We start from the raw sequence: 23,910 nt of genomic DNA, 5'->3' as shown, positions 1-23,910 counted from the left end.
CTACATTTCTAGAAACTCTGGACCAATCAACAGGTGCTGTCCATTTTAACATTGGCCCAAAGAACTGTCAACAGAAGACTGAAAGCACGTCTTGTTCAAGACATTTTATTATAATTTGAAACTTACATTGTTTGTCAAGTACTAATTTTATTGTTTATTTTCTGTTAACTGTATTATGTTATAGGGTGTCTCCATTGGAGCAAACCCACTAATGTTAATATTTCTATGTTCTTCTGTTCTCTATGATTCAAACTTCTGTGTATAATTATTATTTACTTGTAGTAATTGAACAGAAATAAAGCTTTTGAAAAAAAAAAAAAAAAAAAAAAAAAAACTTTCCACTCGCGCGGTGTCAAGTCGATAGCAGGGGGTAAAAAGGATTGGACTGGACTGGATAGGTAAGGTGGATTAAAAAGTGGAAATTAGGATTGGACTATTGACAGAAGACAGACAGATCAGTAGAGGTAGGTACTGGAATGAGATTTCAAACAACCTGAGACGTGAGATTGGGTGAGTTACTGAATTAGCAATAGTATTTTGGTTTACCAGGAACAGTAAATCCGAGCGATATTTGATTATAACAAAAGATTTTAGAATATTAATTTCTAATTTTGAGAAATCAGTACCTATTTTTTATGTTTTCATTTCAGGTAAATTTATTTTGTAGGTATGAATTAATCGGTTTTTAATTTGTTTTATGAGTCCCACTTAGACTATTAAGGTTACTTGTAGTTGCTTACTTTGGTGGAAATTGATAGACAGCAGATTGAGGTATGATTGTAATAATGGTATCCTACATAAGAAATTATGTGGAGTCACTTTTGCCTAAACTAAGGATTCCTGTGAGTTATGAGATGTTGAAAATAGGGTCGTATCATTTATATTTCACTCTTAATTTGAAGTATCCTATGGCATTTCTCTTCAAAATATACTGTTTATGTTTACAGGTAATAATTTGTAAAATATAAAAATAAGATATCAAATTGATGTAAAGTAATTTTTATTTCACACACAAACGATAGACCAAAATTGCATGGCTAAAGGTAAAATAGCACAACAATATCAATAAGGTCATGTTTCACTCACTTAGCAGGTTATTTGTATTTTTTTGTATATGATTATTTCCTCATATAGGATACAACCTACATTTTAATTACCTTTATTTGACTTGGGTACAGGTCTACTTTTAGTTACGAAAAAGTTACAAAAAACCACGTACAATATGTGGTGGACCTATAGTCAGCGCACAAGCATTCTGCGGAAATACTGCGGTTGACCTATAGTTGACAAACGGTTACGACAAGGTTTCACAAGAAATTCCATTCAACACCACTATCGAGCATTACACGGAAATACTGCGGTTGACTTACTTGTGATAGCCGGTTACGACAAGGTTTCAGAAGAAATTCTATTCAACATCACTATCTCGGTTTTGCTCAATAATTAGTTTTTCATTTTGAATAATATACTAATATAACTGTAAACGCTATAAAAATCGTTTGGATAGTTTAATATTTCTTCATCTTCGATGAATCTTCTAGTGGGATCGGCCATGTTTACAAATACAACGTGAATGCAGATGACACCTGAGATGGTGTTCTATTTTTCATTTTCTTGTATAAGTGAAGATAAAACTAATATTCATATAACACAAATAGAAGTCCAAAGTGCTAAATAACTCAAATGCCAAACAGCAAATGCCAGAAAAAACATAAAAAAAACAGCTACAATATCCAGTCGACCATTAGTCAGCGCACGAGCTTTCGCCGGGAGTAGCCTACTGAGGTCGACCTATAGTCAACAGTCGATCTCAAGGGGTTAATAAATAAGCAAAATGAACTAACATAGTATGATGTACTATGTAACTTCCAATAACATAAAATTCCTGCCTTTACATTTACTGAAGTTGAAGTTAAAGAAAATAGGAAACATACATTAGGTATGATATTTAAAAATGGGTATAGGACTAGAAAGGGCTGCAGTATAATAAGCGGGCACCATGACAATCAAATCAGCGAACCAATTTATTAATAATTAATTATTAGAAGTACCTAATTAATCTAATAAAAAATCGTAGTTGTTTACAATTTATTATTGCTAACCATTTTCCATCCTTTAAAATAGTAATAAGTAAGTAAATTTTACACCTCTTTGTTACATTAAATAAATACTCAAAGTAAATAGATTTAAAGTTTGTCATTAAATTATTACTCTTATACATATGAAAACATATCAGAACTATACTATACTAAGAAATATTTGTAAAATAATTCAGTTTTAAATTTTGGTGATGGCCACTTATTATACTACAACCACAGAAAGAAATAATTGTTTGATTTAAATCATTGCCTATAGAAGACTTGAAAAAACATAAATAGGTCTAGTAATTTATTAGTACATAAATAGGGTACGATAAGCGGACTCGGTTTTTTATATTGAAGAATGTAATCATCGATACCTAATATTTGCATCTCAAATCCTAGACTATCAATTGATATAATAGTATCTATAGTCCTCAATAAAAATCATATGTTTTAAATTAAAATATGAGTGTAATATTTACAGTGATCAAACAAATTATTATAACCAAAATTAGGAAAACTGGAGACTACCATATTTGCGCCTTTCACAGTTACAGCTGTTTCTTTCCCATAAATTTCAAATAATGGGTTTTTCGGTACCAGTCCAACATGTTGAAGCCACGAAAAACATGTCTTATCATCTTTCAAAGCAATTTCGTGTAGTGTTCTAAAATTAATTGCCATTTTTAATAGTCAAATGTTACTAATGTAAAATTTAAATATTACATTACGTGTATTATTTGAAAGTGTTTACAGCTGTTGGTATAGATTATTTAAGTTAATTAGTTGTTCAAAATAATTAGTCAGTGTCGATTGATTATATCGATGGTTATGATTAAGTAACATCGTTTGCCCAATTCGATATAAAAAAACCGGGTCCGCGTATCGTACCCTACCCTAATTTATTTTCAAGATTAAAACTTGTGATGGCGTGGAATATTTGAAATAAGTTTAAAAGCAAGTATAGAACAATTGCTTAAAGACAACATTTTTTATTCTACTTGTGATTAATTTTATTCTGCATATGGGTTAATCCATAGGAAGTTATTCAAGGGTAGTTGCTCTTAAACCATTTTTTAAATTTATATTCCATCCATGGAGAAACAAATCCTGACACTAGTCCCAACCTAATTTGTGTACTACTCATAACCTACTTCTTGAACAAGTACAAAACAAATTCTATAGAGCCTACTTAAATCGAATTCCAATGCGTCTTCTTTATATTTTAATAATTGCCATTCAAAGCTGTTATTTTCAGAACTATATTTATTTTACAGGCCAACTTCTGAAGTCCTATGTATGTTCTCGTTCCTCAAAACGTATGAGCCAATTTTGATAAAAGTTTGCGCACACATTCTAGAGCTGACGTGAAATTGGCCATAGATTCCATCCATAGGAAGAACAAGTACTTGGACCTAGTTTATAACTGAATTATAACCTAGTTCTTGAAAAAAACCAAAACAAAATCTATATTAATTTTATAATGTGAAGATAAATACTTAAATAGATTTCTAATATAGGTTGTAAATGAACAAAATTTACTTTTATTATAATAATTGCCATTAGCAGTTAGCCTTTTTCGGAACTATACAGATTTTACAGGTCAATTCCTGATAAAACCCTATATATGGTTCTGTATCGCAAAAACGTACAAGCCAATTTTGATAAAACTTGGCATGCACATTCTTGATATAGTGTACTATATTATATTATAACTCTCATTCTCAGGCCACATATATTTTCGGAGCTGTATCATTTTTATGGGACAAATATGAAAATGTAAGTTATGAATGGCCCTGTACCTAAAAAAAGCCAATTTTGATAAAACTTTGCCATTTACTGTATATGTTTTGCTTTCTTTTGCCACAATTAAAAACTCATTCACATTATAGAAACAACTTACAGGTAGGTCTTCTCTTTTTCATCAAAAACCTTACAGGGAGTTATATAATCTAATATCATTAGGAAAATTATTGTTATGATGTATTGCTGATAAGATTATTGTTTTGCATTGATAAACTATATAGAAAACTTAATATTGTTATTTTTTTCAAAGGGAACTGAAAATAACTGTGTTTTTCTTACGTGCAGTAAAGGTAATTTTATATAAATTGATAAACAATAACAATTTTGAAAACTGGAAAACCTTTATCTTATAGGGTTAATTTATCTACTTCTTTGAAGAATGAAAATCCAAACACTAGTATTTAAACTTATCGAACACTAAAAAGAGTACAGGTATTTAAAAATTTATAATTATTAAAAAGAATTTCTAAAAAGTTTCACATTTTACTCAACAACTTATAAGGAGTTATATAACTAATATCATTAGGCTAGTTATTTTTAATATGTATTCTGAGTATTCAGACAATATTTTATAGATACATATTTTGTATTAATGGGAGATATAGGAAACTTTGTATATTTAGTTAAATTACTTTGTTAATTTTAACAGGAACTGAAAGTAAGTGTACCATTATGTCTTCAGTAATAAGTCTATGTATTTGAAATGTTATTAATAGGTTTAAAAATGGCGAAAAATGTGCCATTTAAGAGCTAGAGGTTAGAGCTTATAGGTTGACAACAATAGGTGGGATTCCTATTAAAATAGTCTGTAAATAACATTTTTATAAAAGTTTATGGTAATTTTCAATAAAATAAACTTATTTTAAGAAAGAGCATTCGTAACTCAATAAATAAACAAGTTGTGTATTGTATTTTTTATTATAAAGTTTACATATCTGTATTATTATCTTCATTCCTTTTTTTGTTCCAGGTGCAATTTTAAAATTATAATTTAATTAGTACCATAAATTATTACAAAGTAAAAAAGGCAAACAATGGCACATTATAAAGGAGCTGCCAGCGAGGCTGGAAGAGCCATGCACTTAATGAAGAAGCGAGAAAAAGCTCAAAAAGAAATAGAATTCAAGAAAAAGAAAATAGAAGAAGATTTAAAAATATCAAATATTGAAAACAAATTTGCTGCTCATTATGATGCTGTTGAACAACAGCTCAAGGTAAGGTAATTTAGAGAATAGGCTAAGAAATTTGAGGTATTAAGTGAATAAGAAAAAAAGGAAAGATATGATGACGCATGGTACTCATCATTATTACATTTTTTTACCAAGGCTGGTATTTTAAACTTTTCCCAGTCAAGTTTGAAGCACTTGATGCCTCAACAGAAAAATTGGTACTAAAGTCTAACAAGATATCTTCCTAATAATGTAAAACACCTCATAAATTATTTTCTAGGTCTACACTTGTGCTCGCTCATATGGCAGTTTTCAGAACTTGCCTATGAAATTATCTATTGGCATTAACATCATCCTAGTTTGACAAATGTTTTTTCTTTATGCTGCTACCCAGGAGTAACATGTTGAATGTTTAGTTCAGTGTTCTATTGACGGTGATAGTCATTTTACTATACAAGTACTTCCAATTTGTGCTTTTATCTTTTATATAACTATACAGAACCATTTTAAACTTGATGTAGTTATTGTTATCCACACTAAAATAGGATGCCATTTGAGATGGTATTGCTATATTGCTGCTCCTCATAAACTGTACCCTTTATGACATGGCTATTTTCGCATAGTGTCTGCTGCATAGCCATGTTGTTTGCAAAACAGACGAATGAAATCAAACAAACAAATCAAGAAAGTAACAATTAAATTCACACCCACAAAACTTTTTCCTGTTAGATTTAAACCTTTTATTAGATTCTGGACTACTGTCCTCTTACTTTGTGTTTGCTTGTAGCTAGTAGAATAATTTGTTAGTTTCACTTGGAATTCATTTGTGATTTCAGTTTGATTTAAAATTATATAAAGAGGTGGTCAATGTCATTCACCAGAAATGAAGGTTGGCGCTAAAGGTGCTCTGCTACGAAATCCGTACTGATGGACAAGGGTATATGGGATTGTACGGCATCGTGCTTAAATCATAATGGCTTATTGGCAAAGTTTAATTCCAATTACAAATACATACCTGACAGGTAATGGTGGCCTGCACTTTTGGTGAAGAATACAGTTATATATAATACTCATTGAGCTAAACATCATTGGACTTATTTTTATTGGTATGAGATATAGGCTGTTATGTTCATATAAGTTAAATTCATATGATAAAAATTAATCAAAAGTGTTTTAAAAAATCAATCTACACATATTGCAGTAAGGGGAGTGAAGTTTTCAGAGATCTTGGTAGTTTGTAGCAACATCATTTCGGGGCAGGGGTCTGGGGAGTCAGACCTAGTGTTAACTTAAGCTTTAGCCTAGGTAAACTGGCAACTGTCTTTCAGGCTGAGTTGTGCCCTTGCAGAATGTGCAAGAGTTAATGTGGAAAGGGGCTACAAAGGCAAAACCATCTACATTAACTCAGACAGCAGAGCTGCTCTGCAGGCCTTGGCCAACCTTGACTGTAATTCGAAGACAGTCTGGGAATGCCATAAGGTCATGAAATTGCTGGCGAAAACCAATAAAGTTATTCTAACTTGGGTGCCTGGACATAGAGGAATCACAGGCAATGAAGGGGCAGACAGTTGTGCTAACTTGGGAGCCAACTGTCCTCTTACCGGTCCTGAACCAACTTGTGGGGTCTCATACGAGTATAACTTAGCACGTAGATCAGTTACCAAGTGGATGGTTAACAAACACCTACAACATTGGAGAAATACTGAGGGGAATGTACAAGCAAAGCGGATGCTCAAGGGACCATCAAGGAACATTGCAGCAGATGCCCTTAGAATGAGTAGATCCGAAAGGTGACTGGTTTTATTACAGGTCATTAGATATTCCGAAGTCACCTGAACAGAATAGGTATTCCAGTTCAGGAAACACTGTGCAGGAAATGTGGTGAGGCTGATGAAACAGCCAAGCATGTCATATTTGAATATCCGGCATTACAGAGCAAACGCTCAAGATCCCTAGGTGTTCTTATGCATACGGAAGAGGGGTTGGAACAGGAAAGCATTGTTCAGAAAGATCTCATGGTTTTGTAAAGGCCTGGGATTTGATACAGCTTAAACCTGGGAGAGGGTGCACAATAAGCCGGATGGCTGAGAGGCAACTACCAGGCCTAGGAAACCTGGCCCTCTGTTACAAAAAAAAGGGAATGAAGGCTGCATCACTCATCATCAGATATTTCATTATCAAATTTGCCACTATTGACATCACTATTGCTATTCAGGTTTATCACGATAGGCTCGATGATAATATATTTCCATGGAACACTGCTGCTGAAAGTCAAGTTTCTTGGGGATATCGTGCATGTCTTACACATTTTTGAACGCTTTTCCCTTGTTATATTATTTGTTATTTGCTAGACCTGTACTATCTAATTAACATTTTTATAGTTATGATTTCAAGTGTTACTATTTTTTATTCTAGTTGTTTTTCAAGTGCAATTGAAGTGTGATTTTAAATTATGTAATTCCATCTTTTATAGAGTTCCACTATTGGTTTAGTAACATTAGATGAAATGAAAGCTAAGCAAGAAAATATAGTGAAAGAACGTGAAAGGAAATTAGCGCAGAAGCAACTAGAGAAAGAAAGAGAACAGCAAAGACAACTTGAAGCCAAACAAGCCGAAAAAAATAGACAGAAAAAACAGGTGTGTACAAAATTGATTACATATACATTTTTTTAATAGCTTAAAAGATACAAATTAATATTTAACTTGTTTTGTTTTAAGCATGATTTATACAAAACATTCTTGATCGTTTAACCTTACTACCAACGATTAAGTTTTTCTACATAAGTTCATTGTAAACTTGTTAACAGTATTATGTCTAGTTTTTTTAATGTTTTAAGTTATGTAGTGTTTAACTGACAAATTACTCAGAAGTATATCTATTGTTTTTAGTATGCTGACAATGCGTATTTGTTATAAAAAGATCAATGGCACTAAAATTCTTTATTCTTAATTGAATGCATTCTTAGTTAAATGCATCTACCGCCTTATTACTTAGTCAATTGGTTTGAAATGGATGTGTTTTTATAATTTTTGTAGAAAACCAAATTACCAATATTTTGAGCTAATCAAATATACTCTTGGCCAATTAAGTATTTTGATAAAATTAGTTCAAATTATCATTGTTTTGTAACACAAATATACTATGTCCTGCTGGAAAATAAACACAGAATTAAATTTTTATCAATATATCAAACCTTAGTTGGCATTACCTACAGTACTTTATGAATTGGAAAATAATGAGTCAATTCTTTTAGTCTGTGCATAAAAGATTATTTTACACCTTAGTTATTTCTTTGTATCATAATTCCTTGTTAACTGTAATAGCAGATTTACTAAATTCTGATTAGTTGTTTAGATCCAAGCTCTATCCTTTGATGTGGATGGAAGCGAGGAGGAAGAGGAGGATGATGAAGAGGATAAGGATTCTGACAAAGAGGAATTTCCAGTGTTGAAGAAAATTAGGAAAAATCCTGATGTAGATACAAGTTTTCTACCCGATAGAGAAAGGGAGGAAGAAGAGAATCGGCTCAGAGAAGAACTGAGACAAGTACGTTTTTCGAAAACAGATTACAAATTTTAGCTTTATACAGGTCTAATATAAAATTGATAAGAAGAATTTTTATACTTATCAGATATTATTACTTTACCTAAATTGAATTGAATATGTCTGTATTCAATATTTAAATACATCATGTGGTACATACAAATTTTGTAGAAGAGGTAGTATATAAAACAATTAATAGTATTATTAATTGTAGGTATTCATAGAGTTAACAATGCAAAACTATAGTTTATTTGATATGTAATCAATATCAATGTTTTATCATTTAATAAAATCAGATAACTAAATAAATTACATATTACGTTATTATGTACTTGTGTATCTTTTTACTAAAAACATTTTTGGAAAGAATAAAATTAACAAGGTAGTTATTAAGTTTTTTTTAATTATATAAATTTATATATTAATTTAAACAAACTCTCCAATAATATAAGTTTTTATTTTTGTGATTTTATTTTAATTTTAGTTATGTGTAATTTTATTTAGGTAGTACAAATTATATTTATGTTATTATTACTTTTATTCAGTTATGTGGGTCCGAAGATGTTCTCATTGAGTACGAAAGGCCTCACAAAAATAAAAACTTATATTATTGGAGAGTTTGTTTAAATTAACACTTTTACGGTATCATGAAATTACAATCACTTACAGTATCATCCGGTCTCACAGACCTGAGGGACGTTTTTTGCTGTTTTGGGCTATTCTTGTTTTTTAGTTCAGATTTAAACACAAAATATATTTACAGTTATTCCCCGTTGATAACAAAACTACAATTAATATTTTTTTTTTAATTTTTATAATTGCAAAAAATTATAAAATTAATAAATTTGGGGAATTTAGGATGGAAAATAATATTCTAGAATACTGGTATAGTATAAAGCTGTATTTACAAGTATCAGAAATACACATACATTTTTACCAAAGCAATTAAAACTTAAAAAAGGCATAAGCACATGCAAAAAAAGTATCCACAGATTTTAGATATTCTGAACACATGAATTGCACAACTTTCTGCTGCACTCCAACCAGATGGGTTGTCCGCATTTGATACATTTGTAATTGGTTTTTCTTTCCTTAGCAGCTGGGCACTTGGAACATGTCTTCCGTTTTTCCAGTTTGTCACTAGGAACACATTCATTAGGATTTGCAGCTTCTGTTTCTCCAACATACTCCGTGATGACGCGTCTAATGTCTCTTGGCAAATTTTGAATTTCTAGGCGTCTTGTCATCTGAGGCTATACGTTTTAAGGTCAGACGTTTTATTGTAATGAGTGGATTGTTACCTAAGGCTCTTGCTCTTGCAGTAGGCCCGGGTAATGGTCCCCTCAAAATGTTATGTTGAGGTGTTCTGCACTGCTTGGGTGGCTCCTTTCTGCACCATACACTACAATCTTTCCCCCAAAAAAGTCATCTTCAGATTCCTGAACCAAATAATTTTCGACACTATAGTGGATGTCATCTTCATCTTCCAGTTGGAGTTCATCAACAGTAAAACTATCATCACTTTCACTTTGATTTAGTTCGTTATCAGTCACTACATAGTTTGGATCTTCATCCGAATCGTCAACAGGTTCATCGTAACTATCATCCCCTTCAACGTTATGTACAAGTTGTAAAAGTCGCTCGTTAATTCTTCCATCGTTCACTCTTAAAATTTCACTCATGATTATAACAAGTTATAATAAAACATAAAAACTAATATATACAAACACGTAATAATTATTCACACTTTAACCGTATCACCCGGTATGACAGACCGGTAGAATAGTTACAGTAACCGTATCGTCCGGTACAGTAGACCGTAGCGCTCACAAAATAACTGGACTGATTCAAGGTCAAACGCCCTAGACAAACTAAAACCAATCAAGAACGGCTCAGGAGAGACCGGTTGACAGCTACTGAGCGTGGAGGGGGCAACCGAACACCAGTAGTGCCAATTTCAGAAACATGAAATGCCCCTCCGGTCTCACAGACCGGTGATACGGTAAAAGTGTTAATATATAATTTCCAATAAGAAAAGAGCTTCAAGAATGTATATAAATTTATTTAAAATTTTAAACCTAAAGATAACTAAATAAAAAAATGTTTTCCCGAACAGATCTTTTTGAAAAATTTAACTTTGTTCTGTTCCAATGTTATTTTTGGTAAAGAGTTTTATAGTTAATTTAGAGAGGTCAGTATTGTAAACTGTATCACAAAATCACATTTACATACAAAGTCTCATTTATATTTAACTCTAGAAAAATGAGGTTGACGGAAAGTCTTCATTATTATTCTGATTGCATAGTTACACTTATTTTTGGCTCTATTCAAAATAATACCATAAGTTAAATGAATTTATATCGAGGAATAGGAATAGTAAATCAATTTGTCATTTTAAATTGGAATGCAGTAAAACCCCAGTTAACCGAAATAAAGGGGGTCAGCCATTTTGGATAACCAATTTTTCAGTTAACCTAATTACATTTAAATAATAACTTATTGGAATAGATTTGTAAGGGAAATGAATTGATTTGTGTAAGTTATATTTTGTGTATGGTACCATAAGTGGGAAAGATGAATAATAGCAGTAGGTGATTTATCTTAAGGACAAGTTATTCGTTGCAAAGGAACACCGTTGCAAATACCCAAAGAAACATTATGAAAAATAATCAAATAATTTATTACACAATGAACCAGGCTCTTAAAAATTCACTGTTACTTTTGTTAAATTTAAAAAATGTCACATTTATTTCAAATACTTTCAAAGTGTTGAATATTTGTGTCTTACCATCTTAAAATAAATAAAAGAATTGTTATGCATTTATTTTTTTATATTACTAGAATTTGTGCAGTAATATGAGAGTGTAAAAATGTGTTGTTCTTGGTTTTAAATGTATAAAAATGCATTGTATAAAAGCATTTTTAATGTTTAGGAATGGGCAGCCAAACAGTCGACATTGAAGGAAGAAGAGATTGACATCACATTCAGCTACTGGGATGGTTCAGGACATAGAAAAACTGTCAGAATGAAGAAAGGTATATTTATCTTAGGGTTGGTGAGCTCATTTAGTGGAAAATATGTCAACCAAGCCTGTATAATCTGATAATCTGAAACCATCTAATTTATAGTAGAATCTGCAAAACCCTTTTTAGTATTATGGGTTTTCGGAATTTCCATACCAAAAAGGCCAGCCAGTTTTTACCTAAATTAAATTGTTTATAAATAGAATTGTATCTTCAGGACAAATAGAGTTATTCAAATGATTTTCATAAACTAAGGGATAATAAAAATTAAATACCTTGGTTTTTGCAGCAAGTAATCTTTACTGAACAACAATTTTGTAATAAAATTCATATTTTATTTTACACATAGTTGGAAGACAGAAAATGTTGGAATCAGATTGCATAAACATCTACAGGATAGTTTTAGGAAATTGCTAGTTATTTTAAAAAAATTTTGGGCAGGATATTTAATAAATTGATGATGAATTCACTGTTATTTTCTATGACAATAATTACACTTGTGGGCTTTATATACTCAATTATTCCTTTTACAATATGAATACTGCCACTAGCATACAATTTGATATTTGATATTTTTGATTATATATTTGTCATCATTGAGCTTAATCATTGGCTCAGCCGTACCAACAAATTAGCATTCAGCTTTCCTGATTTGGACCAACCCAAGCGCAGTAATAGTTGGACAAAAGAACTGGTACGATTAAGGCTCAACTCAGAATCGAACCTGCTATCCTCAAGAATACTTGCCAAAAGATTACATTTCAATATACCTACCATCTGACAATTTACTTAATACTAAAAACTAGTTCTTTTTAAATTTTCTTATAAAATCAAATCCACAAAATTGTAAAAATTAAAACAAATGTAGCCCAAAACGCTACAGTTCTGAAACACTCAGTATATATGACTAAAAATATTAACCAAACTGGTGTCAGTACTTATGGTGTATTTTGAAACAAAGTTCAGGATGTGATATGTTTGACTATGATTTGGTATTATTGTTGGTTCAATACTTACACTACATCCAACTATTTCCATGAACTTAGAAGTTATTAATGAGTTAATGAGCCTTTTAAAAACTGTTTCTTTTTTTTGACAACAAACGTATTTGAGATAATAATCATAATGCATTTCATTTCCAGTATACTGATGAGGTATGACATGTTGCAGGTAACTCAGTGTATCAGTTTCTACAGAGATGTCTGGAGCTACTGCGAAAAGAGTTTAGTGAACTGAAGACGGTCACTGCTGATCAACTCATGTACGTCAAGGAGGACTTGATTCTTCCTCATCATTACACCTTTTATGACTTTATTGTAACAAAGGTCAGTTTTAGCTTAACTCTCTTTGTCCATTTAAGATTATTTTCATTTTCTTCTTTAAATACGTTTGATAGTTTAATTTAAAATTCAGTTCAAACTATCTTATGAGTCTTCTACTTAGAATAATGTACGTAGCCAATGTTTCATAATTAGTGCTATCAGTACATAACAAATTTTGCCATTTGTTTCTTTTATCAGAATGACAAAATACAATGTACAAATATTTTGATAAGGAATTCAAGTTTTATTTAGTAAACACTTGATAATTTAAATTTAATTTAAATTTATTAACACTTTCCACTCAAATTTATTTGGCTCTGACATTCAGTTGTAACTTGCATTTATTTTTACTGAAAAATCAGATTTTTAAATAAAACATTTTTATGCACTTATTTTGACTGCTGCAAATTCTTTACTGATAGATTCTGTTTAGGCATTATATTGAGAACAATTCATTAAACTAAAAGAGAATCAGAAGCAGAGAATTAATTTTTATTTGCTGTTGGGTGTAAACTAAAACTTTTGAAAAAGGTTTTTGTAAAAATCACAAACATAAACATTTTGGATTTTATGTATTTATAATTTGAGGTATTTTGTATTAAGTTTTGTGTGACAGCATAACTATGTGAAATTGTAAATAACGTCATATCAGGTTTTACTTATGTTTCTAACTTATAACCAAATTTAATTAAATTAAAAAATGTAATTTAATTAAATCTCTTGAAATTGTTTTAAGAAAATTGTAAAAAAGCTATTGATTAATATCAGCCCATATGTATTTATGCTTTTTATTTTCAGTCAGTGATTTTTATGCTGTAATTGGATAGACACTTGTTATTAGGCCTAGGCAATGTATATCATAGATGATAGTTTATGGTAAATTTGTTTCTGACACTGATATACATTGTAAAGATGTTCTGACAATAAAGAATTTGAATTTAAAATAAATACTGCACCTTAATTCACTAAAAAACATGTAGATTGACATTGCAAATGAACTCACTATTGAGAAGGAATTAAATACTAACACAAATTACCAACCGAAAACACAGCACAGCATTCACAACAGCAGTGTTGTCAGCTGCTCAAAGAGTTTTTACAAAAATTTCACACAATTTCAAAGCTGAAAAAGTATATATTCTTAGCCCGTTTTGTAATGTCAAGCATGAAACCGTTTTGGTAAAGTTTTATAATTACATTTACAAGTTACAAGATTAATAACAACATACTATAATAATGCTGTATAATTGTCAAAAAGCAAATGATGCACAATGTTGTCGAGTGGCAACATTCGAATGGAGTAAGTTTGTGAGTAAAGCTACCATTTATAGGTTCATTTATTTCCTTGATACACTTAAATATAAGCGTTACAAATAGATATGTCCTACCTGGATAGAATCTGCTCCCAATCACACAACTAAGGTTATTCAGCTCTTTGAAAGAAATCTCCATTTTCAAATATTATTTTCTAACATTAGAAGGCCATTAAACAATTGGTTTTAGGTCCCATACTTGAATAACGAGACATTTCTAATTACACTGATATAAATGTAAAGAGCCTTCAGATAAATGCCCATCTTAGCAACAGGTCCCATATCTGCATGGTGGCGAGATGTTCCCAATGATGTTGACCATTAACCTCAGTATAGTTCTTTGGAGAAAATCTCCATATTCTCATGTTATTTTTTGTCACTGCATTAGACGGCCATGCATTACTCGATTGGGTTCGTTCTATAAAACTTAGTTGTATGGCAGATTGGGGTTTGATCACACATTTGTGGTGATGCGTAAAGGTGTGTTGTGTTCTGACACAGTATTATACCAACTTTCTAGTGACACATTGAAGTTTCGTAGTTACGGTGGAAAGGGTTGATTCAATGCTAATGTTGAGTTTACCTACATTTCACCTTCCGCATAGTGCAGCATATGAAATCTGACACTCTCACAGACCTGGCTCCTAGAATATGGAGTCCATGTCAAATACATACTGTAATCTCACTCAGATTGTAGTAAAAATATGTAATAGTGATTTTATAGATATGAACATACTTGTAAATTTGAAAATAAATGTGAGCGCATGGTTAGTATGTTATTTATGTGTCTACTAATTATCTAATTGTCCATTTCTTACATTTAGCATTTTTTGTTCTGATTTTACAAGTATTTCTTTTATATAAAAATAATCATTACTCCTTTTTTTAGTACAATTTGGATGGTATTATGAATCTGTTTTAATTTAGGTATTATTTTTTTAGTTCATTTCTAAATAAGTGTTTATATATTGGAGGTAGATCAGAATCAATTTACAAAGGCAACCTGAAATAAATTGTATAATGTTAATTTTTTCAAGTTGATATATTTTTTAGATTGTATACAATTTGTGTCAGATATTTTGTACTTACCCATCATAATTACATGGTTAATATAAACTGTACCTATACAACACTTTTCTTAAATTATTTTGTATTCTATGAACAGGGTTCCCACTCAATCTAAATACTCAAATTCACGGCTAATTCACGGTTTTCACGGTTAAAAAAATTAAAATTCAAGGTCGGAAAGTTTTCATAAACAACGTTACCGGTACAAACAAAATCGTGTTGGAGAGGGGCGAAGTTGAGACGTAAACACTACAGACGCGGCGGCAGAGCGGTAAAAATACAATATAAAACTTCTTCCCATTTGACTAACGATGTCATTGGTCGTGCAGGAATTGACGGAAAACGTCTAAAAGAACGAAATAACAATAGGCTTCGGTTACGACGCAAGCAATGAGCGGCGAGCGCCCGATTTTATGTGCGATTTGCTACATAATGAATATAACAAGGCATATTATTTTTACAAAAACATCATCATAACAGTCATCAAAGCAATGACAAAGACAAATTTCAATATAATTAGCATGCACATAGCTCATAATTTTCTTTAACTTACAAGTTTGTTGAAATCTGAAGAGAACTTTGTTGACACACACAGGTTAGACAAGATGCAGGGTGACAGGATTCGTACGTTGGCTAAGGCTAACTCGTTTGAGTCCATGAAGTACACTTGCGTGATTATTAAATTATTTTCTTGTTTAACACATTATTATTATTTCGATCAATTTCTTCCACAGATAAATTTTCACATAATCACAGGTTCACATTTTAATTAGTACATAAGAAAAGGCAATTTTATTGAAATTAAAATAACATATAAACGTTAAATGTATATAAAAATTATATACAACTTGTTATAAGAAAAGTTATTTTGGTACCAGTTTATACAAAAAAAAATTATATTTGTACACATAAATAAAGAAATTGATAAAAATGTCTAGAATAAAAGTGAATTTACGATTTGCACTTTTTGCTAAGTTCCTGTATCTTAATCGTCTAACTCAGCTGCCCTTTTCCTGGCGTCGGACAAAAACCTGGAATTTTTGTGCTTCCAATTCTTTTTTTTCTATTGCAGCTTGCTTCCTCTCTTTCTCAGAATTAATTTTGTCTTTCATTTCTTCTCGTTGTTTTGCCAAGTGATCCGAGTAGTGGGCGTGGGAATTTTTTGGCAGCATGAAACAATTCTGTAGTGATTTCCATTGCCTCCAATCCTCCTGCTGCTGATACGCCGTCACAAAACTTTTCTCAACGCGACTAAACTCTCCTCCTTCAAGTTTTCAACTATACACTGTTTGTTGACAGAGAAGCCTCTTTCAACAGAAGAATTTCCGTGAGAAAGTGTCAGAATGAGTTGAATGAAAAGCTTTTTAAATCTTTATATCAATTCTCACAATAAGAATAATATTGGAGTGCCGAGCTGGGGAAACAAATCTTTCATGTTGAGACATGAAACCAGCTGTTGTCCGAGGATGGGGGAGTGGAGTACACATATACCCCTCCCCTTCCACTCTCATTGACAGTAGACAACAAAGGTTATTTTTACCATAACATCGCTGCACCACATTACAATAAATGAACCTTGTACGATATATTTTTCATCTGCATGAAATGATTAATAGCGTTAACGTAGTCGTATGGAACCCGACAAAATTATACTTGGACCGACTTCCTCGATTTGTAGTTTTGTAGTAATAAAGCTTAACACTACAAAGTTACTTGACGTTTGTTGTTTCCTGGTTAGAAAAAATGCAATGGTTTTTTTTCTAACGTTTTATAACATGACGTTTCATTTGTAATATTTTACTAATATACATTATACAATTTAAACACACATTCACCATAAAAGATTTAAACCGTGTACACTCGTAATATCCATGCAGCTTAGGAATCATAAAAAATATTATTGATAAGGAAAACGCATATCACTACCGTTTAATATCTAAAGAGATGAAAAATAAAAATTGTTTTCTCAAACGACCTTACTGGTAATTAAAACAGGTATATAGGCCTATAAAGTTATGGTCTCGCTGCGTTAATTGATATGTGTCGTGTAGGTTCTGCTCCGTCACATTATATATACTATTTTATTTACGCAAGACCCTAAATTAATTCAATTTATTGTCCACCATAAATTAAAATTTTTTATAATTAATACATTGTGTTAACAGTCATTACACACAACGATATAGATATCGTACTGAATAGCATTTTTCTCATTAATATTTAAATAAAATAAGGGATTTAATAGAATGAAATTAAGTTTAAAATGTAATTTAAATTCCTTACATTAGATTAAGGATTTGTATACTTTTTTTTATTTTATGAAAACAATAATAGACTATATCTGATACAATAAAACTCTAATACGAAAAGTGTTTACATTAAACGACAATCTATCAAGTAATTAAATTGTGTTATTAATCTCGCGTTCAATCCGAGAATGCCTTGTTTACAGCCGTGTGTAGCGTAGCCAAGGCCCGGAACCTGGCGACAGACAAAGACAGGCCTCACGTGATTTGAGCCGGAAGCGTCATCTCCCACCGGCCCTTCCTTTTCCTCATTTGTTTATAAACCATATTATCAGTACAATCGCTCAGATAGCAGCACCTGTCAAACTTCGTGGTCTATCCCCTACATTGCGTGCTACTTTTTACTTTGCAATAGTGAAGGTCAACTTTCCCATATGATCGTCTGACGACGACCCGTGTTGATTTTATTTATTCAAAAGTTGTAGAGATTTTCACGGTATGTAAACAAAATTCACGGCTTATTTAAGGTTTTTTCACGGTGAACGAAATTCACGGCTTATTCCCGGTTTCACGGTTTTCACGGTCGGGTGGGGACCCTGTATGAATCAGTTAACATGTTTAATTGTATCTAATTTTATAATTAAATAGCAATTACATCTTTAGCAATTTCTTTTATTTAAATATTAGCAATTGATTTTTTTGAGATTTCCTAATTAGGCCTATAATAATAAAAGTGTATTGATAATTAGATGCTCTTGTGAAGGAATTTGACACGATTCACTAATATTTGTTTATATTTCTAATAGTGTGCATTTAGCAGCACACTTAAGAGTCTATATTGACCGTTTAGTATCTTCTTGCTTATTATTAAGATAGGAAGTAAACCAGTTTAGTTCTTTTTTTGTTTGTTTAACAATAGCGCATGGGATACACCGTCACATGATAAATCAAGGAAAATACCTATAACTTTTTTTTTGGCACTAACTAAATTTATGTTTTCAATGAATTCTATACTACCTGTAACAGTCGATTTGCCTGACAAAGCCCCATTCTGTTCTTCATCTAATAATTTATTTGATTCTAAAAATTTAAGTAATTGATTATAAATAATATGTTTGAAGATTTTTGAGGAGGGTAGAATCGACACTGGTCTATAACAAGAAACTTCTTTCAAATCATCTTTTTCAAAGATTGGGATGACTTTTTGATATTTTTATTTTTGTGGTAAAAGTTATAAATCCAGTACTCAACTTCAGAAAATCGTTTTTCTGATCTCACACTACTATTGTCATCTCCATTTCCTCATAACAAGTGTATAATAATAGATTATTTGATTAAGGCTTTTGGCGATTCTTTAAAAAAGGCTTACAGAGTACACTTGAAAACAAGGTTATAATATTTAAATTTACATTGATTAATGGTATGTATTATAACTCAAGTAAAATAACAAAAGATATTTTATTTATGTATAAATATTTTTTAGGCTCGAGGAAAGAGTGGGCCCCTATTTACATTTGATGTTCATGATGACATCAGAATGGTGAGTGATGCCAGTGTGGAGAAAGAAGAATCACATGCAGGCAAAGTGTTACTGCGCAGTTGGTATGAACGGAATAAACATATTTTTCCTGCCAGCCGCTGGGAACCTTACGACCCTACCAAGACTTATGAGAAGTACACAATCAAAGATAAAGCTGCTAAAAAATAATAAATGATTATTAATTACTGCTGATTTGAGTAAATCTTTCTTTCCTTATTATAATATTGGTAGGCCTTTAGTTGAAATTTTTAAGCATATCCAATTATAAATTAAATGGTGTGGTTAATTTTCATAATCTTCATTACTTGAATGGAGTCCTAATGTATTGTAAAAATTCTTAAATTTCATTAATTTGGTGTCTAGCAAATTAATTTTAAGAGCAAAATATGCTTTTAAAAACATTTGTCAGCAATATGATAAATAAGTGAAAGGGTACACAAAACATTTTATTACGGTTCCTAAAGTTTATTTTATATATACTGAATACTTCTAAAACTATGTATGTTGATTGTAGCAAGACATTCAAATAAAGTATAAAAAGCACTGGATTCAAGTTTGAGCCCCAAAGCACACCTACAAAATAAGTGCATATCCGGTACAATAGAATTCCTCTTTATCCCAATTGCTGTAAGTGTCTGTGTAGGGTAACAAAGGCTTTTGTCATATAATAAAAATGCATAATTGTTTCCCACTACTTCCAGATTGTCATAGACATTTCCCAAAAGATCAAATACTACATCAACAATAGAACTACCATTTCTAAAAATGTACTGATGATTGTTGAGTATCTGCTTTTCCACCAAGTAGGATTAATCTCTTCTGGAATATTATTTCAAATACACTGTGTACAGTGACAGAACTGTACTGCTTAACTTGGCCTTTCTCATTATTTTTATGCACAGGAATTACTTTAGAAGTGTTTATACTGTTTGAAAAACATCCAATCTCAAAAGATTTTATTAATAAGTATAGCAAATAGGTGGGCTACAATATCTTTACATACATCTAATATACAGCATAGAACTTCATCCATATCACCAATTCTCCTAGAACAAACTAAACTTCTTTCTCATCAGTAGGCCACAATTCAAAGTCTTCAAGCGATGCAGCCCGATTTAAATCCTGGTGCATCTCAAATTTACATACTTGGTTCAGATATCTTAAAATTTCTTCAACAAAATAATTTTTTGGAAAGCCACTAGTGTGGCCAAAACTTGTCACTCGCTCAGGTGGTTATCCTCTCAGCTCGTTGGGCCATGCGTATTGGTTGGTTGGGTTCTGCATCACCACTAAGCACTTGTGTAGTGATGTACATCACTTTGACTCGGATTTAAATGGCAGTATTTGACCTTCGGTTCTTTAAATTAAAGATTCTCAAATAATTTACATAGTTTATTCACTTCAAGGTTGAAACTATATTGATTTGATTATTTACTTTTAACCAAATTAAGTAAATATATCATTTAAGTTATAGATTGATCAGTTTTAAAAGTATTTTTATTTGCAGATTAAATTTGTCCCCATCAAATGCACTAGTATTTTAATAAATTGATGGGATACACTAAAGCAGCTACAGTGATACTGGCATAACACCTTTTTCACAATCCATCAATAGATTGTGTGTGTACTAATGTAGAAGATGAAACAATAACAGTGGAAGTTTTGGATGAGGGGATCTCTGACCATACGGCACAGCTCTGTACGCTACACCACCAGCAGGTAAAACCAACAGCCCAGATGACTGAAAAAACGGACAATTTTCTGAAAAGGAACATGAGGGACATTAAAATAAAACTACAACAAGAATCATGGGAAGATCTGATTACTGCTATAGATGCAGACACAGCCTACAATTTGTTTAGTAACACCTTGGGAATGATAATAAATTCTGCTTGCCCACTAAAAAAATCTAGAGTAAAAGGAAAAAGGAGAAATAAAATAACAGATGCTGAGGCTGAAAGACTACGTAAAGTTTTTTACAAGCACAGATTGTATACAACACTACTGGTCAATTGATTCATAAGCAAGACACTGCCTCTAAAAAGAAAGCCTATGATTTAAGACTTAAAGAGTTAAGGCGTAAAGAAGTAACAGACAAAATTCTTCATGCAGAAAAAATAAGTCAAAAGCCTTATGGGCAGTAGTAAATAATGAAAGGAAAACAAAAATATCACATAGTCCGAAGGAATTAATGGATCCGGTATTAGGGAAAATTACTGACTCTACCCAGATCGCTGATTACCTAAATTCTAGGTTTGTTACAGCAGCAGACAAGGCTCTAGAGGCTAATCCAAAACCACCCCTAACTTGTACCTGCTCAGAATAATGTTCCACCCTTAACACTCTTTCCTACCACTTCAGACGAAGTAATAAAGATCATATCTTCTTTAAAAACAAAATGTTCTTATGGAATTGACTTGGTATCTTCGAAGCTGCTGAAATTTTGTGTAATGGAACTGACGGACCCAATAACTCTACTGATAAACCGATCATTCGCAGAAGGGAGGTTTTCCAACAAGGCTTAAATTGGCGAAGGTTATTCCCCTTTTCAAGCAGGGTAGCACCCTTGATGCTAGTAATTATCGACCAATATCGCTGATATCAACAATATCTAAAGTTTTTGAAAAGGTGGCCCTGACTCGTCTTGTTACTCACCTCCTGGAAAATAATTTACTAACTAGTCAGCAACATGGTTTTATCAAAGGACGTTTCTACATCAACCGCTATAGTTAGTCTAATAGAACACATTATTGATCAACTTGAAAATGGCAATACCTGTGCAATCTGTTTTTATTAGACTTTAGTAAAGCATTTGACAGCCTTGATCATAAACAACTCCTAACAAAACTGAAAGCTCTTGGAATTTCTGGAATTTCAGCGAGTTGGTTTGACAGCTATTTGACTGATAGACAACAACTGGTTCAGCTGGTTCATTCGGACAATGGTATGACTCGTTTCGGTGAGATCTAGCCTGCTAAACAAACTCGAGAGGCGTACCTCAAGGCTCTGTATTGGGGCTGTTTTATTTGTACTTTTTACAAAATGACCTGCCTAAGTATCTGCAAGAATTTGCTACCACTATTATGTACGCGGATGATACTGTGCTTTTATTAAGTAACAAGGAAACAGAGCCACTTGAAGTGTCAACGTACATAGCACTGAATGTAGCCACTCAGTACTGCCATCAGAACAGCCTGGTACTAAATGAAAACAAAATCGCAACATTTAATAATGGGAAGACGAAAGGTTGAAGCGGGGGGGAACTCTACCTAACATAGATTAGAGTAGAAGCTGCCAAGTATCTAGGTGTTATAATTGACACAAGTCTTAATTGGACCTCTCATGTTGACAGTCTCTGCAGGAAGCTAAGTTCTGGACTTTATGTAATCCGAAGAATAAAGACAATTAGTGATGTGCAGACGGCAAAAACTGCTTATTATGCACTTTTTGAAACACATCTTCGGTATGGTATTTTAGTTTGGGGTATATCTAGTTCGTCAAATATACAAAAGAACCCTAATCTTACAAAAGAAGTGCATACGAACACTAGCTGGGTTGCAGTCTAGAGACAGTTGTAGAGCTGCTTTTGTTGATCACTCAATTCTAACTGTAGTATCACTCTATATACTCAGTGTAAATAACTTATGCCCATGAGAATAACTTCACCCGTGGCCGTGACGTACACCAACACAACACTCGCTATGCTGCAGACTTCGCTCTTCCCCAACACCATTCCTGCTCAATTTGAAGAAAAGCCATCCTATATGGGAGCGAAGTTGTTCAACTGCCTGCCTGCTGACATCAAGTCCCAAGAAAACATAAAGAAAACATTAAAGACCTGGCTGTTGAAACACCCATTCTATTCCATAAATGAATTTTTATCTTGGAGAACTTTTGACATAAACATGTAATAATATTGACACAACTAATATTTGTTCTTATAATGTGATGTTATATTTTTGACGCTAATGCCATTCTCTATGATTGTTGCAAATAAAGTACATTGTCTATTGTCTTGTATAAAAACAATTCTTACTATGAATTTTTACTACGGTATGTGCTGAAAATAGAAAAATATTACTTTAGTTACTTATTTGGCTGAGAATGGCAGCACTTTCCAGCCACAACTGGTTAAGTATTGAACTGCTCTATACAGTTGAGCACATTGAGTGGTCCGCCGAGCTGAGGGATTAGACGTGGTCACAAAATCAATGACTTGATGTAGAGAACAGCCATGGCCACTTTAGTGGCCTGACCATCTGGGAGTGCAGTCATATAATTTAATGATGATGGCAAAGTGTTATGATCCATATCTGAACATATCATGCAGGTCTAGGCATAGTACCAAATCGAGGATAGCAGTAAACGTTCAAATAAAACTAAGTTGGACTTGTTATTTTTTTTCCTCTCCTCAATTTTTCTCTTTATTTTGCTAGTGGTGACTATGAACCCCTTATAACAGAAAACTATGGTGTGATAAGAAGGGTGGTGATGAATAAATGTAGTATGCTCTACTTTGTAAATCCGTAACAAAATAATCCTGTTCAGTGTTAGGTATTTCCATAGATCTTGTAGCTTTTTAAACATTACTTCGAGTTTTATTTGAATAATAAGATATCATAAAAACACTCTTTGACTCATGTTTCCTTAAAATTATCTACATTAAAGTCACCATAGAAAACTAATGGTAATTAACAGTATAATGATTTTATAGTACTTAAAGCATCTTCTTAGAGTTAGGTAGTCTGTATATGTTAATTAAAACCACAAATTTAACATCAAAAGGATATGATAGG

The 23,910-nt window shown here is 32.1% G+C and overlaps 1 protein-coding gene across 2 annotated transcripts; it reads left to right on the top strand.

The window, feature by feature from the left end:
* Nucleotides 1–337: 337 nt before the first annotated feature.
* Nucleotides 338–19,306, top strand: LOC124352757 (protein FAM50 homolog). Of its 2 annotated transcripts, none has more exons than XM_046802417.1 (7): nt 338–464; nt 4,858–5,101; nt 7,530–7,694; nt 8,413–8,604; nt 11,535–11,637; nt 12,796–12,950; nt 19,058–19,306. In XM_046802417.1, exons 2-7 carry the CDS (start codon nt 4,922–4,924, stop codon nt 19,280–19,282), a joined length of 1,020 nt encoding a protein of 339 aa, XP_046658373.1. In that variant the 5' UTR covers nt 338–464; nt 4,858–4,921; the 3' UTR covers nt 19,283–19,306. The 2 variants fall into 2 exon arrangements, with proteins under 2 accessions (XP_046658373.1, XP_046658372.1); XM_046802416.1 differs by having other exon boundaries at nt 338–510.
* Nucleotides 19,307–23,910: the final 4,604 nt, after the last annotated feature.

The sequence above is a fragment of the Homalodisca vitripennis genome, chromosome 1, assembly GCF_021130785.1.
Source record: "Homalodisca vitripennis isolate AUS2020 chromosome 1, UT_GWSS_2.1, whole genome shotgun sequence".
NCBI lineage: Eukaryota > Metazoa > Arthropoda > Insecta > Hemiptera > Cicadellidae > Homalodisca > Homalodisca vitripennis.
The sequence above is the reverse complement of the archived record's forward strand: the minus strand, read 5'-3'. Positions and strand labels throughout refer to the sequence as shown.

Coding starts and splice junctions, on each gene's coding strand:
- LOC124352757 (XM_046802417.1), top strand. CDS start 4,922: ATGGCACATTATAAAGGAGCTGCCAGCGAGGCTGGAAGAGCCATGCAC. Junction 8,605..11,534: donor TCAGAGAAGAACTGAGACAA/GTACGTTTTTCG, acceptor TTTAATGTTTAG/GAATGGGCAGCCAAACAGTC. Junction 11,638..12,795: donor AACTGTCAGAATGAAGAAAG/GTATATTTATCT, acceptor GACATGTTGCAG/GTAACTCAGTGTATCAGTTT.